We start from the raw sequence: 16,032 nt of genomic DNA on the forward strand, positions 1-16,032 counted from the left end.
TCCGCAACGCGATCGAAGTTTTCACCTGTCACATCAATGGGCAATATACACTATCCATTATCTATACTCATCAGTGTTGTGTTTGTGCATTTTCACAACATGATAATCACTACAAAATACCAAAGTTCAGGTAACGCAGATTTTTACTGGGTATCAGCCATACACATACATTACATCGCTCTGCGGCTCTACGTGCATTACGATTAATCACCCGTCACATCAATGAGCAGATCCACGCTACGTATCATCCATATCATAACGCAATGTAAAACTGTTCCTCAGTGCCACCAAAATGAAAAGTATTAAGCCTGACAGTCAAAATGGATAGATACACTATATTACCAAAAATACTGGGACACCTGTAGGATTACAAATTTATAAATTGTTCAGTCTGGCTTCCAACATAACAGTGTATGAACTGAAAGAGATAGGCACATTGGATTTGCAGTTGGAGGTAAGGATGGGGGACATTCTAATAAGATCAAGTCTGGGGGCCCAGGTGTCTGAGACATTAACATTTAATCTTTATGAACTTCCTGATCACTGGGTAGGGGCCCAAAGTAAAGGTGAATGCTAATCTCAAGGCCAGGCTGTGCCTTTGTCGCTATGATAATGTGAAGATCTGAGTGATACTATCAGGCTAATTAGATTAGCACCTGGAGAGGCATTTGAAAGGCACTGTTATGCTGATGAAATCAGGGCTGGGAAACTTCCAGGCTGATTCCTGGAAGTTACTATGCTTTGTTTAGTTGGTCTCCACCTCGGTGTATCCCTCCCCCTTTGAAACGTATAAACTCTGCCGAGCTGAGTTTTAGTCAGACTTGGATGACTACAGCGACGCATGGCGAGTTCTCAATAAAGAGGAACTTCGGCCGGAAAGATATCCCAACGTCTCCTGGTCTCTGCTTCGACAAAGGAAAAAGTTTCCAACAGTTTTGGTGCCGTGACCCGGATAGAGCTCCTCACCTGAATCCAGATTGAAACTGTAAGCTTCAAGAACTGACTTCATTCCAGACAGAATTTTTTTGTACAACCAAGGATTGGTGAGTGCCACTCTATTCAAAAGAACCTTTAAGACCAGTACAAATTCGTCATCCTCTGCGCTGTCAGGGAAGAGTTAACAGGCTGCTGTAGGGTTTGGTTAACTAAGTTATCCTCTAAAAAAGTTTCTTTTTAGAGATGAAGGTTATCCTCTGTTCAGGCAGGGAAGATTAGAATTACGTTCTAATATTTGTGGGTTATCCTCTGTTCAGGCAGGGAAGATTAGAATTACGTTCTAATATTTGTGTGTTATCCTCTGTTCAGGCAGGGAAGATTAGAATTATAGTTCTAATATTGGTGTGTTATCCTCTGTTCAGGCAGGGAAGATTAGAATTACGTTCTAATATTTGTGTGGTATCCTCTGTTCAGGCAGGGAAGATTAGAATTACGTTCTAATATTTGTGTGTTATCCTCTGTTCAGGCAGGGAAGATTAGAATTACGTTCTAATATTTGTGTGTTATCCTCTGTTCAGGCAGGGAAGATTAGAATTACGTTCTAATATTTGTGTGGTATCCTCTGTTCAGGCAGGGAAGAGTAGCATTATGTGCTAATATGGGTGTTATCCTCTGCTTTGCCAGGGAAGATTAACAATAGTTGATTTGTGTTAACAAGCGTAACAGGCCTCTGTTGATCAGAGAGGTTTTAGTGTTTTGATGGTGTGGTAGCGAACAAATTCACAAAATGTTCAAGAAGAATGCTACACTGATCCCCACCACTAAAAAGGGTGGTCTTGCGACTCCTTCATGGTCTGATAGTGAATTCAAATCACTGTTAGGAGTGCAAATGAACCTAATAGTTACTGAGAAAGTGAGACAAGAACTAACTCAGAAGTATGAGATCCATCCAGACAAGACTTGGTCTGTAGATGAGTGTAAAAAGGTATTAGGAGCATGTATTCGCAAGAAAAATATAAAAGGCATTATCTGTTGCCATAGAGAATTTAGTTTAGCACTAGGTACACAACAGTCCCAGCGTATCTCAGAGCTAGAGGAACAGATCCAGGAGCTCCGTGCGGGAGTATCCTTTTTGACTAAAAAATTGAACCGCAACAAAGCTTCAGTCAGAACTGATGTGGAGGAAGTTAGTCAGCCTGATAACAACTATCCTGACCTACAAGATTTCTTTGAAACCAATGTAGCCATCCAATCAGTAACTGATGTGCCTGTAAATTCAGTGGAGGTATGTGGTGCTAAAAGGAGATCTCAGGGAATTGAGAGAATTGAAAGCGTTACTCCCAACGCTTCTGTTGTACAAGTACAAACTGTTACTAAATCACTAGGACCTAAGGATATAGAAAGACTATCCCAGAGCTTACCCTCAGCACACACTAATTTTTCTGAATTTAGAAGAGCTTTGATCAGCAAAATGCGTCTCTACAACATGTCATTAGAAGAAGTCACACAGCTGATGTCACAAATTCTAACTGAATCTGAATTCAACCGTTTTGAGTCTGCTGTGACTTCTGAACTGCAACATGCCAGTAAAGGTGATTTGAGAGAAGGTGTTTTGAAAATTCTAAAGGACATCATGGGACCCAAGGTAGACTGGTCCAGAATTATTAACTGTGTGCAAAAGAGAGAAGAATCTGTAAATGAATATACTGAAAGGTTTTGTCAGTCAGCTGTAACTTACAGTGGAATAATTGAGGATTCTGAAAGTGTGCTTGATGATAAGGGACCCCTAGTCCGCATCTGGTCAGATGGCCTTATAGCCGAGAACAGAAAAGCATTGCCATTCCTAGATCTAACCTGGTCTAGCATGACTCTCAGAGCTAACCTCGACAGGTTAGCGGCATGGGAAAGGGATGCTGATGTTAAGGCAAAGGTGAGAGTAGCAGCAGCTACGTTTAGCACCAGTGCCAGAGAGAGAGTTGAATCGTGTTGGCAGACTCCACCAGAAGGTGGACACACAATCATCCCAGGTCAGTGGGTCATGATAATATCATTTAGAAACAAGCCATTAGAGCCTAAGTGGCACGGACCACATCAAGTGATGTTGATTACAGCAGCTGCAGTGTTGTGTCAGGGAAGGAAAACCTGGACTCATGTGTCACACTGTAAAGTTGTTCCCCCACCGGCAGGGATAGGATAGGACACACGGACCAGTGAGGAGCCCAGGGAAGAACCGACTGCAACAGGCATCGGGGGCCAAACCCTGCGGTGAAGACTCCCACATAGGCCTTCCCCATCTACTAGGCCATCCTGACCTCACTGCTCTTTAGGTGTCTCGGGAATTAAGAGATAGGAAAAGAAGGAAAGATAGTAGACACAGATCGAACAGAGGATACAACCTTAGTGTTGGCAAGTTTTGTACAACAGATACTGCTCTGTCGTCTTTTGTTTTCTTTCTTACTCTGTGCAGATACCACTTGATGGCTGTCCCGGGACCCATACACACTGACCTCCTCACCGGCAAAGGAAGCCACAACTTCTGACCGACTACTAGACCCACTACCGAGCCAACTGTCACAGAAGAGAAAATAAATAATAAAATTTAAAAAAAATATTTTAAAAATACACAACGCAGAGAATCACATACGAGAACGTCAGTCATCTATCAACATGATCAAGATTGCCGTACTAGTAATCATCATGGACATTGCACAAGCTGTAGACTCCAGAAACAACATCTTCTTAGAATTGATGAGCATGTCAAGAAACGCCTTGTTGGATGTGTCCACAGTATCAAGTGTTTCATTCAACGAATAACCCGCACCCATCAAGAAGAAATGACAGCTCCAACCAGAAAAGACTATTATCCATAAGAACTTCACAGACTCTATCTAAATGTTTTTTCTTTCTTTCCTTTATGTCATTATGGCATTCATCACTGCCATCAACAACAGAACAAGTGCTATGTGCCTGTAACGGTCACAAGTTACAAGAATTAAGTGTCTAAATTTGTATGTTGTGAGAGTTATTAGAACTCTCAAAGGGGGAATTGTAGGATTACAAATTTATAAATTGTTCAGTCTGGCTTCCAACATAACAGTGTATGAACTGAAAGAGATAGGCACATTGGATTTGCAGTTGGAGGTAAGGATGGGGGACATTCTAATAAGATCAAGTCTGGGGGCCCAGGTGTCTGAGACATTAACATTTAATCTTTATGAACTTCCTGATCACTGGGTAGGGGCCCAAAGTAAAGGTGAATGCTAATCTCAAGGCCAGGCTGTGCCTTTGTCGCTATGATAATGTGAAGATCTGAGTGATACTATCAGGCTAATTAGATTAGCACCTGGAGAGGCATTTGAAAGGCACTGTTATGCTGATGAAATCAGGGCTGGGAAACTTCCAGGCTGATTCCTGGAAGTTACTATGCTTTGTTTAGTTGGTCTCCACCTCGGTGTATCCCTCCCCCTTTGAAACGTATAAACTCTGCCGAGCTGAGTTTTAGTCAGACTTGGATGACTACAGCGACGCATGGCGAGTTCTCAATAAAGAGGAACTTCGGCCGGAAAGATATCCCAACGTCTCCTGGTCTCTGCTTCGACAAAGGAAAAAGTTTCCAACACACCTGAATTCAATGATTTGGAGGGGTGTCCCAATATTTTTGGTAAGAACCAGATGGATAAAGCGGTATAGATAATGGATAGTGTGTATTGCCAGTATGTCAGTGTAAACATGCTCCTGTTGTATAGATAATGGATAGTGTGTATTGCCAGTATGTCAGTGTAAACATGCTCCTGTTGTATAGATAATGGATAGTGTATATTGCCAGTATGTCAGTGTAAACATGCTCCTGTGGTATAGATAATGGATAGTGTATATTGCCAGTATGTCAGTGTAAACATGCTCCTGTGGTATAGATAATGGATAGTGTATATTGCCAGTATGTCAGTGTAAGCATGCTCCTGTTGTATAGATAATGGATAGTGTATATTGCCAGTATGTCAGTGTAAACATGCTCCTGTTGTATAGATAATGGATAGTGTATATTGCCAGTATGTCAGTGTAAACATGCTCCTGTTGTATAGATAATGGATAGTGTATATTGCCAGTATGTCAGTGTAAACATGCTCCTGTGGTATAGATAATGGATAGTGTATATTGCCAGTATGTCAGTGTAAACATGCTCCTGAGCGCCACATTTCTGAATGAGTCGTTTCCCACTTACTCATTGTCACGGACCAATTGTTAGGTTCTTGTATTAAATTGGAACAATTTTACATTGCATTATGATATGGATGATACATAGCGTGGATCTGCGCATTGATGTGACAGGTGAAAACTTCGATCGCGTTGCGGAGCCTGAAAATATTAACCTATTTCAAAGACATTTTGCACGTTTAATAACGAGGTCCAGTGATAACTTTTCTGCACTATTGGAAATTGCTATTGGAAATTTTGATTTTTTTCACCCCACCCTACTGGCCAGTACTTGGATGGGAGATCAACTAGGAAGGCTGATCGAGTTGCTGCTGGAAGAAGTATTGGTGTGGCCAACAGGGGGAGCCCATCCTGTGGTCTGTGTGCATCCCAATGCTCCAGTGCAGTGACAGGGATGCCCTGCTTCTTCACCACCTTAGGTACCGTGTGGGAGGCATACTGGTGCAGAATGGCTGCTGTCGCATCATCCAGGTGGGGGCTACACAGTGGTCGTGGTTGAAGCGGCTCCCCATTGACTCTGTAAAGGGCTTTGGGTGTCTTGAAAAGTGCTAAATAAGTGTAATGTTCATTCATTCATATCTTCAGTTTCAATAATCACTCATATACTTTTACCTTAAAAGACCATTAGATATATTTTAATTTTGATGATAGTACCATTTGTTTGAAGAATGTTGTTAACTTCTTAATTTTGCTTGGTAAATTTTGTATATTTAAAAATAAATTCTGTGGGTCTCTGCCTACTTTTCAACCTCTTCTTTTGGAAAAATAGATTGTAAAATCTTTACATTGTTTAACAAGCCAAAAAATGTATCTGCTGTTGTCTCACATCTCTGAGATTACTGGGGAAGTTTATAAACATTTCTGAAAGAATAGTTCGCTCTGAATAGCTCTGTGAATTCAAGCATGGTGCTGTCATAGGATGCCACCTTTTCATTAAGTCAGTTTCTGAAATTTCTTTCCTGCTAGATATTCCACGGGCAATTGTAAGTGGTATTATTGCAAAGTGGATGTATTTAGGGACAATAGAAATTCAGCCATGAAGTGCCAGACCAGGTAAAGTAGCAGAGCAGGGTCACCGAGTGCTGAGGCTCACCAACGCTCTCTCAGATGGAGTGGTGTAAAGCATGCTGCCACTGCACCCTGGAGCAGTGGAAATGTGCTCTGTGGCAGGATGAATCACACTTCTCTGTCTGGCAGTCTGAGTGTGGGTTTGGCGGATGGGATGGGTTTGGGCTTGGCCCCTTAGTTCCAGTGAAAGGAACTCTTAATGCTTCAGCATACTAAGACATTTTGGACAATTCAATGCTTCCAACTTTGTGTAAACATTTTGGAGAAGGCCCTTTTCTGTTCCAGCATGTCTGTGCCCTATTGCCCCAGTCCGTAAAGACATGGTTGGGTGAGTTTGGTGTGGAAGAACTTGACTAGTCTGCACAGACCCCTGACCTCAACCCCATCCTTGGGATGAGCTAGAACAGAGGTTGTGAGCCAGGCCTTCACATCCAACATCAGTGCCTGACCTCACAAATGCTCTATTAGATGAATGGGCAAATGTTCCCACAGACAAACTCCAAAATCTTGTGGAAAGCCTTCCCAGAAGAGCGGCAGGTGTTATAGCCGTAAAGGGGGGACTGTCTGTTATAGCTGCAAATATAATCATTTGAATGTAATTTCCTACTCACCTTTTTTACTGCTATGCATCTTAAAAACATCTCGATAAATAAGAGCCAGGTCTATCATGAAGACTCTGAAAGCTACAGTAGTCAGGATCAGGACCCCCATAATGCTCAGGTGTACTATCAAGCATTTGTACATTGTCTCTGTAAAACAGAACACAAGCGTATGCTGTCATGCCAGTCAGAACCAATGACTAACAGAGTGCCATATATGAGCACTGAAGGATACAGCATGTGCTAGATTCTACCACCAGTGCCTCCGATATTCAGGATGTATCTGAGTATACTTAGGGCAGAAAAGGTTGTGCATATGTGTCATGACCTGCTCATACGATCTTTCCGTGTGCCACGCCCCCCTCGTTACCTCATGTGAATTCCCGATTGTATTCAGCTGTTCCGTGTTATTTCTGAGTGATTCTGTGTATTTAAGTCCACGTCTGAGTCTGTATCGCCAGGTCTGTCATTTACATTGTCTCGTTCCCTGTTCAGAGTCTGTCTATCGTCAATAAATCCTGTTTTGCTTGCATTTACAGCTTGCCCTTGACTGCTTGCCTGGCCCGACGCAACAATATGTATGTGAGAAAAATGGAGTAACAGAGCATGTACCGATTCATGTTTCTTTGTCTTTACCCAGGCTAATACATAAACCACATGTTCAGTTAACAGTTGTCAGTTGCAGTGATTGTAGTGTCCCAACTCTTATGGGGACATATAAAAATCTCCACATGACAACTACTGTAAGTAAGCAATTATGGAGCAAGCTAGTTAGTAATGTAGCTCATACCACTCATCACAAGACCTATAAAGACAGAATGAGAACTGAAAACCACCGTTCACTGCAGTAGCTACTTACAGAATTTTGCTAGTTCTGCTTTATGAAGAAAAATAACATTTACAGGCCTGTCGTTAGGCTTGCTCAAAATTGAGTGCATTCTAGTCCCAAAACTCTCATTCCTGTTCTTGCTCTCCCCACTGATGTCAGGTACACTAGGCAGTTACAGTAGGTATGAGAATGCTGGTGTGTAGCTGTCCTCTCACCACTGATTCTCAAGGAGACCGTCACAAACTCCCATCGGTTAGGTGTCTCCGCGACACACCAAAACTTAGTTTGGAAGTCTTCCATGGTCACTTTACAGATGGTCAAAACAGCCTTGTAAATAGTCATGTCGTTTTCTTTTTCCCTTAAAGCAAATAACACAGAATGAAATACAGCCACTATGTCTTCATTGCTTTCTGATAATCTCTCTTCATCGGTATTTAGTGAAGTAGATGTCGAAATATAGTCAGACTGTGAAAATTCACATGGCACATCAGTGGAGTTACAAAACGAGAAGGTCATCATATTTAGCCATCATGGGCCAAGTCTACCTGCAGATCCACATGCCAATTTTGTACCTACTTTGGCAAACCAGAGTGACACGGGGTGCTTCTCAATACAGAGAATGCCTGTCTTGCCACTTGCCTCCCAAGAATAAACTTGGGACATAATGAATCATGAGATTGTTCTTGTTTGGCAAGGATGCATCTGATGCATCCTCGATATTTAAGAACGACATTCAGGGATTTTTACCATCCTCTGTACATCTGTTCTTAGTATCGGGAGCGGGTCTTCAGCAATGGAAGATGATGTAAAACAGGACAACAAGCAACACAAATACTCTCCTCTTCATCCCCATTCTACCTGGTAGTCACATTTATGTTTTGAATGTACATGCACATTAATTTGACCCTACCAGCTCGTTTCCATAATGAACCTGCTGTTCGTACAGTTGGCAGTTTTGTCCTTGTGCACCATGTGCTTCTGAGGATCGGCCCCATTTATCTTCCACCCAACCTCACAGTCTTCCTGGCAGTACCCAAAGGACACTTTACAGACCATCTTCTTTGGAGAACCTGGATAGTGAACAGACATTAGATTCATAGTTTCACAATTTAGAAATCATTGTTTGATCCACTAGGCACGACTCTGTTTAACCCGATGGCTAATGTGAATAGATTACTGTAGCCACACTTACCTAACTCTCCAGTCTCAGCTGTGCCATTGGTGGGAAATCTGAAAGATGGAGGATAGGTGACAGGACCTGGGCCTGGGTAAACCCAAGTGCAACACAAGAGATGGTTACTGATAAAACAGGGCGGTATTCATGGACTGGCCATTGTCAGATGCATCAGATTTTTTAAAATTGGCTTTATTTAACCCCTGAGTTAAAGGTTCCTCATTTTTGATTGTTTTTCAATTACAAGTGCACTTTTAATTGAGATTGCAGGTTCGAATCCCCGACCAGCAAGGTACCACTGAGGTATCCTGAGCAAGGTACCGCCCCCAAGCACTGCTCCCCGGGTGCTGAATTAGCTGCCCCCTGCTATGTCACAACATCACATATGGGTTAAATGCAGAGGACACATTTCGATGTTGTGCACTGTGTGCTGTGGTGTGTCAACAATGACCACTGATCACTAAATTATTTAATTATTATTAATTACTTGGCAAAGCTCACACTCCCAGCTCCCTGCTGCTGTACCTCTGAGAAATACAAGTTAATAAAACACACACTTGCTCACTACTGTAGTCTCTCTGAATAAATATGTAATTTGGGAAAATCAGTGATAACAAAACCCCACCTTTAATTTTGAATTCCCTGGATGCAGATGTAATGAATGTCTTATTCATGCTCATCCATGTGCACTTACAGGTATAGATCCCTTCATGCTCTTTAGATGCGTTAAAAATCTGAAAATATTTCGTTGACCTCTTTGGTTTGTGTATAAAATCCTGAAAAGACAAAAGATGTGTGAAGGTGTGGAGCTGGGCTGGAGTAGCTCTTTACAGTTAATGAAGGCGGAGAATATATCATGTGCAAGTTTAGCTCCGGAGACAAGGGTCTTTCAGGGTACACTACTGATTATGTAGTGAAATTAAATAGTCAAAGACTTGTGACCCCAATATGACGTAGAATCTCACTATTGTACCCTTGTAAAATTAAGTAATGTATGATTGTCAAAATGATTTTCAAGAAGGTGAATAAATTACCCTGAATTAATGTTTGCTAAAAAGATAAGCACTGCTGAGTATGATTGTTCTTTGCACATACCTTATACCATGTGAAACTTCCTCTGACATCCTGACATAACATCCATACTGCAGTAGGGCAATTGACACTGGGATTAGTGGCAGCTAATCCAAATACAGACTTATACAGGAGGGTTTGATTGAAAGGTTCCTCATCGTAGACCTGGACTGTTATGTTTAATGAATCTCTTTGCTTGGTTGTTAGCCTCAAATAACAAAAATAGGCTTATTTTAGCAATCTGATATAACTTAATGTCAATGTTTTCTATAGAAATAACACAGCAATAAAAGTGAATTGCATTCACATAAATCCATCAAACAAGCTGTCCGGTTTTATCTCAAATGCATTTTTATGGAGAGAAATACTAAACCATAATATTTTCACTGGTGTAGTGAGCCTACTGGCCTGTAACCATTACGTTCCATGGGGTGTTTTTTCTGTTTTCCTTTACTGTCACTTGTAATTTTTTTGGCAAACACTAGGGTGACTGGATTATCTGTGGGAGGACAGGTCCCAGGTGGAGGGGTGGAATTTATTTTGGAGGGAAAAGAAAACAGGAGTTTCTTGGTTGTGTTTGGTGAGGAGGTAGGAGGGTGGTGTAAAAGGAGCTGGGAAGGTGCTGCTTACAGGCTCAGTTGATTTTTGTGCACCGTCTGAGGAAACAAGCCCAAAGCGATTTGGGAAATTAAATAACTGGAACTGCAATGCTGATTCTGGATACGGACAGGAACTTATCTCTAGGGTTGCTAACAGGGATCCTGCATATCTTGTATTTTTTGGGACTGGACTATGTTTTCTCTGGACACAAGTTTTCCCTTTTTTTTACTGGATTTTGAATTGGCATCAAGTGAGCCTTGAGGAACAAAGACTTCAATTAGACATCTTCCCTTCTGTATCATTGACATTCTACATACGTTTGATAATGGTTTTGATTTCCACTATCACTAGTCTTGTGTTTAATGAAACCCACTAAAGCAACTATCTGAAGAAAAAACCTTTGTTTACCCTTTGTTGCTATAATAGACCCACGAAAAAAGAAAAAATAATAATGTTATAAGCTTTACAAGACAATTTTATTACTGTCTCAAATGCCTTATGACCCAGTCAGTTCAGTTCTCAGTAAGAGCAGAAATCCACAGCAATGTCGCTGAATTGTTCTCTCTAGTGGGAAATAAATTTACATTTGGAATAACTTGGAGCAGAAAACCAGTAGTGAAGGTGCAACTATATAAATCCAGCCATCCATTCAGACTGCCTCTCCTGACACGACATATTCATCACTGCATTGTGCTAAATTATGCAATGAGATGCTTCGCTAAGATGTATATGGCTAAATGATGCGGCATAGTCACATTACCGGTATACTCCAGAGTCATTGTGAAGAACTGGCAGGAAGAAAAGATACCCTGCTTGGCAGAACACTCGCTGTCCTGCGGCGGAGCTGATCAGCGTTTCATTTCTGTACCAGAAGTATTCTGTGTTTGTCAGATTGTAGGGAGGCAGACGAACAGCCTCTCCCTGGATGACATTGATGTTAAGAAATTCTGCAACTGAAAAAAACTGAGGGTCACAAAACAATACACTTAGTCTGCAAATTCAGTGACTGCATTTAGGCATCATCAAACCATCATCCCGCTGTACAGTAACCAATGGTGGCTGGTGGGAAAAAAATTGAGGAGGTGATACATTTTAGAATATCACAATAGTGAATTTTTGCAAAGAAGTGAGAAAATGTGTTTTTAAAAGACAAGACAATTTTACTGAGTTTCTTGTTTCATAATTTGATCTCAAAAATAGAGGAGGTACTTACAACCTTCTCTATTTCTGTGGACCAGTCACCTCTGTCCCTAACCCTAACATATTTCTACCATCATGGATAAGGCCTTTTGTTAAAGCAAGTACAATTCTTAACAGATTTAAGATTTAACATTTTTGGGTGACGCTATTCCTTAACTGCACCTTCATAATGCATTCATTATGCATTCATAGAACAGTAATAATGAAAATAACAAACATTATAATCTTATAATTGTATAATGTTTATTATTAATGTACATTAAAGCTGTTACGGTATGTTAAGGTATACTTACATGCTGCTTATGAATGCATTATAAAGGCATTATGAAGGTGCAGTTAATTGTTAAAGTGTTACCCATTTTTTGCTGGTTGGTAATGTAGCCACCTTGTTGATAGGACCTGGTTTTCACCAATTCTCCAGTCAAATTTTTTTTTTGCCCACACAATTATACACCAGGAAAAGTTTCATGACATAAATAAAGTATAGAAATTAAATGAAGCCTGTAACTGAATATAAAATATTAAACTTCTCAAGATTACCCAGTGTAAAACTGAACAGAAGCAGCAGCTGTATCAGCTTCATCCTCTGAAAGGGGAAGGAAAAGTCGACACAAAACGTTACGCTACAGTAAATAATCGTCATAGAATTTTTAACAAAACTTTTGCCAAATACTGCATGTAATCTCCTGTTAGCCTTTTATCTGTCTTTTACTTATTGTTAGTGCATTCATGAACATTATGATGAACATAATTATCTGTTAGTGCATTCATTAACAAATATATCATGAACAAATATAGTAATTGCATGAATTCTCTGTAATTGGCATTAGAAATACCGCAAGTACTGTACGATTAGCATTAGAAAAACTCACTGATAAAGATGTATTTTGAACTACCGACAAACACACAATTCAGATCTAGTTCAGAAAAAAAGAAATACTTACATTATTGTTCTGTTGGGGATGAGAATATGTTTTCTTATGCTGTAACCTATTTCTTGTGAAATGATGTTTGGTAAGAGTAAGAACACACCCACTGCGATGATAAACAGGAAATTTTGATCTACTGTGTGCTCCAGTCAGATACAGTCTCTGCACCAGTACTCTCTCATAAGTACCACAGAGCTTTAACTCTTGTGTCACTGCCTCATTTATTTGGCAGAATCTCACCTTTGACTGCTGGTCAATGCCCAGTATGCTAGCATTCTCTGAGCTGTATGCTGTTTAGGCCGTACCTTATTTCACATCATGTGCTGCAGGAGAGAGATGAGTACTCAAATCTACCTGCAGTCTGGCAGACATCCAACCAACAGTACCGCATTACTGAGCTGAGAGTGAGCTGGACAAATTTGTTTAATCAACATCATGGAAACAGAGCCTGATGCCTCTGCTTTGCTCTGATTATTGTGTGATTAAGTGCCTCTGTAAGTCTGTTACCTTTGATAATATGAACTTGATGCATAAAAGAAAAGGGGCAAGGACTGAGCCAGTCTGCTGCTTCATAGCAAGAGATTTAGGTGCAGAATTCCTGTATGGTAACACTTTATTTGTAGGGGCACAAGGAACTTAGTAAGTCAATTACTACTCAAGTATAAATCATGAACAAATATAGTAACTGCATGAAATACATGAACCATTATAACTGATTAATAATGAATGAACATTGGGTCAGCATGTAACACTTAGTTTCTGGTTAATTAATACATTAAGATTGTACATTATTTGTGCCCCCTCAAGTAAAATATTACCATACTGTACTGTGCAAAAGGGGGAAGGCATGGATATTTCAGGGCAGTGGCAAAGTCCAGGAAACAACCTCTCTACTCACCTGCAGCGAAGTGCAGTGTGTGCTGGAAGCACTGCTTCTTGTGTCTTCATGATTTTGGCTTATTTAAATCAGTGGGCCAAATGGGGTTTTGTAAGTTGCTTGATTTGCCTTCCTAATAATTCACGAGGCGGATTAACAATGCTAAGTGGGAATGGTGTGTGGCTTAGTGGGTTAGGCTGCTCTTCCTGTAATAAGAGGGTCACTGCTTCAAATGCCAGGGTTGGCAGAGTGATTTCACTGTTGGGTCCCCGAGTGTGGCCCTTAGCCCAGGATTATCAGACCCTGCTTTGTCAAACGTGTGTCACTTTGGATAAAACTGTCTGCTAAATCAACAGAAAATAACACTGACATGAACATGTTTAGGTGTTTCTGTGTATCTGATGTTGTAGCTGGAATATCTGTTGTTTTTTTCCTCTTTTAAAGATAACTGGATCCTGCTGTGATCAGATAAGCAAAGCTAAACCATCCGCCACCTCATCTGCAGCCCTGCAACTATGAAGTCAAGGCTGGGTTAAGCCACATGTTTGCGGAACTGACGGATCCACTTCACACCAGTGTAGAAGCAGAGCAAGCAGAAACACTATACAGCTTAATGTATAGTGATAAGAATAATGTTTTTGAATTATGGTAAACTGTTCCACTTGCTAGCTATTATGTAAACTGCATACTGCTTCTTCGTTAACAAGATCAAAGTTGATTGTCCAAGAGATTATGTGCTTTCAAATACCACGTAGTGCAAAAAGGAATTCAGCTTTTATGTATATTGTACAGTCATCAAATACTAATGTAAACTGCTGAGTAAAGAAAATGTGAATCCTCACATAAAACAGAGAGTTCAGCTGCTGTGCTATATTATCAAAGGCTCTTTCATGCCTCAAATAACCTTGTTTATCAATTGTGCACTTTTATTTGAAATCGGTGTATGCAACACATATTTTATGTCACCAGCCCATCCTGCTGATTAACTTTCCACCATCCTGCTAGTCATAGCCAGATTATCAGACAGCCATCTACATTAGTTTACAGATAATATTAGGCCAATAGAAGTCTAACAGTACACAAAATTCACAGTTCAGTACAAACTTCAGCTTTGAGATCACAGTTCAGTGCAATTTTGGTACAGCAGGGAGAACAGGATTTTAAAATTAATTATTATTATTAAAACTGCAGAAACAATTAGGAACAGCTGTAAAAGGCAATGCATCGGTCTCAATAACAAAACCTAAGAGACACTCATTTGCACATTATAAAAATAAATATGTAAAATAAATAAAAATGTCAAAAATCACAACAATCATAATTAACTAAAACCCGTGTTCTGTACTGCCAAGTATATTTGCATGTCTGTAGTGATAAACATCTCTACAGCCGTTGTAATTTTCTATCCTGGCAAAAGCTTCTTAAATGTCACAGGGAGACTAACTTGCATTTTCTGTTTAGCTACAATCGTACAAACTCAAAGTTAGTATGTCGGATGTGTTTCCAGCAACATATCCCAGTTCAGTATAACAGAACCAACAGACAGTCTTGGTCTTTCTCTCTAGTCCTGGTGTCCTTTATTGAGAAACCAAATGTTACCAAACCACTAACTATTGCTGGCTGCCACCCGCATTAGCCATAACCAAGTCACAGCTACAATGGGCATGTTTTTCATGTTGAACATCCCCTTGTGAATTTAGATGTTGTCACACTCCGGCGTGCAGGCGAGCGGGGAAGCAGGCAAGCGGAGCCGTTCTCACGGGTAAACAGGGGATTTAATCAGCAAGACACACACACACAGGAACATCCACGGACATTACAATGACGGATCTGGGGAAACTGAGACACGGACTAAATACAAAAGACTAGCCAGACATAACAGGACACAGGTGATCACAATCGGGGATGCACACGAGGTAATGAGGGGGGCGTGGCACACATCGGGATCGTACAGAGCGGGGCGTGACAGAACCCCCCCCCCCCCCAAAGGCGCGCACACCGGGCGCGCCCGAGAGGAGGCGATGGACGAGACGAGGGGCCCAAAACCTGGAAAACAAAAGCAAAAAACATCAAACGGGGAACAGGAAACAGGACAGAGACACAGAACAGGAACAGGGACCAGAAAAATGACAAGACCTGACAGAGGACGGGGAATGCAGACAGGCAGACAGAAAAGGGCGACACGGAGGGGCCAGGAGTGAACAGAGGAGGAACAGAGGGACGAGGAACAGACACAGGCAGGACGAAGGGAGGAGGAGCAGACAGGGGAGACCAGACCGGAACGGAAGGGGGACAAAGGGGAACCCGAGGGAGCCCAGGCGGGCGACGGGCAGCGGCCGAAGGGGCCGCAGGCGAGAGGGAGGAGGGAGCAGAAGGGGACCACCCAGGGGCCAAGGGAACAGGACGAGGGAGTGACGGAGGGGACACGGAGGGAGCAGGAGGGAACACCGGTGCAGGCAGGCAGGAGGGGGAAGCCGCGGCAGGCGGAGGTGCAGGTGGAGGCGCAGCCGGAGCCGGCGAAGGCACCGTCCGAC

At 41.6% G+C, this 16,032-nt stretch overlaps 1 protein-coding gene across 1 annotated transcript; it reads right to left on the minus strand.

Moving 5' to 3' along the window:
* Positions 1-30: 30 nt before the first annotated feature.
* Positions 31-12,920, minus strand: LOC140577560 (interleukin-1 receptor-like 1). Its single transcript, XM_072708841.1, has 10 exons — positions 12,862-12,920; positions 12,637-12,727; positions 12,233-12,278; positions 11,253-11,445; positions 9,917-10,100; positions 9,516-9,597; positions 8,840-8,911; positions 8,558-8,717; positions 7,863-8,005; positions 31-6,968 (listed from the first exon to the last, which is right to left on the minus strand). The coding sequence occupies exons 1-10, from the start codon at positions 12,894-12,896 to the stop codon at positions 6,823-6,825; spliced, it is 1,152 nt and encodes a 383-aa protein (XP_072564942.1). The 5' UTR covers positions 12,897-12,920; the 3' UTR covers positions 31-6,822.
* Positions 12,921-16,032: the final 3,112 nt, after the last annotated feature.

Source organism: Paramormyrops kingsleyae, unplaced genomic scaffold (assembly GCF_048594095.1).
Source record: "Paramormyrops kingsleyae isolate MSU_618 unplaced genomic scaffold, PKINGS_0.4 ups391, whole genome shotgun sequence".
Taxonomy (NCBI): Eukaryota; Metazoa; Chordata; class Actinopteri; order Osteoglossiformes; family Mormyridae; genus Paramormyrops; species Paramormyrops kingsleyae.

Coding starts and splice junctions, on each gene's coding strand:
- LOC140577560 (XM_072708841.1), bottom strand. CDS start 12,896: ATGCTAGCATACTGGGCATTGACCAGCAGTCAAAG. Junction 12,728..12,861: donor GCATTGACCAGCAGTCAAAG/GTGAGATTCTGC, acceptor TTATCATCGCAG/TGGGTGTGTTCTTACTCTTA. Junction 11,446..12,232: donor TCTGTTCAGTTTTACACTGG/GTAATCTTGAGA, acceptor AGTTTTTTTCAG/TTGCAGAATTTCTTAACATC.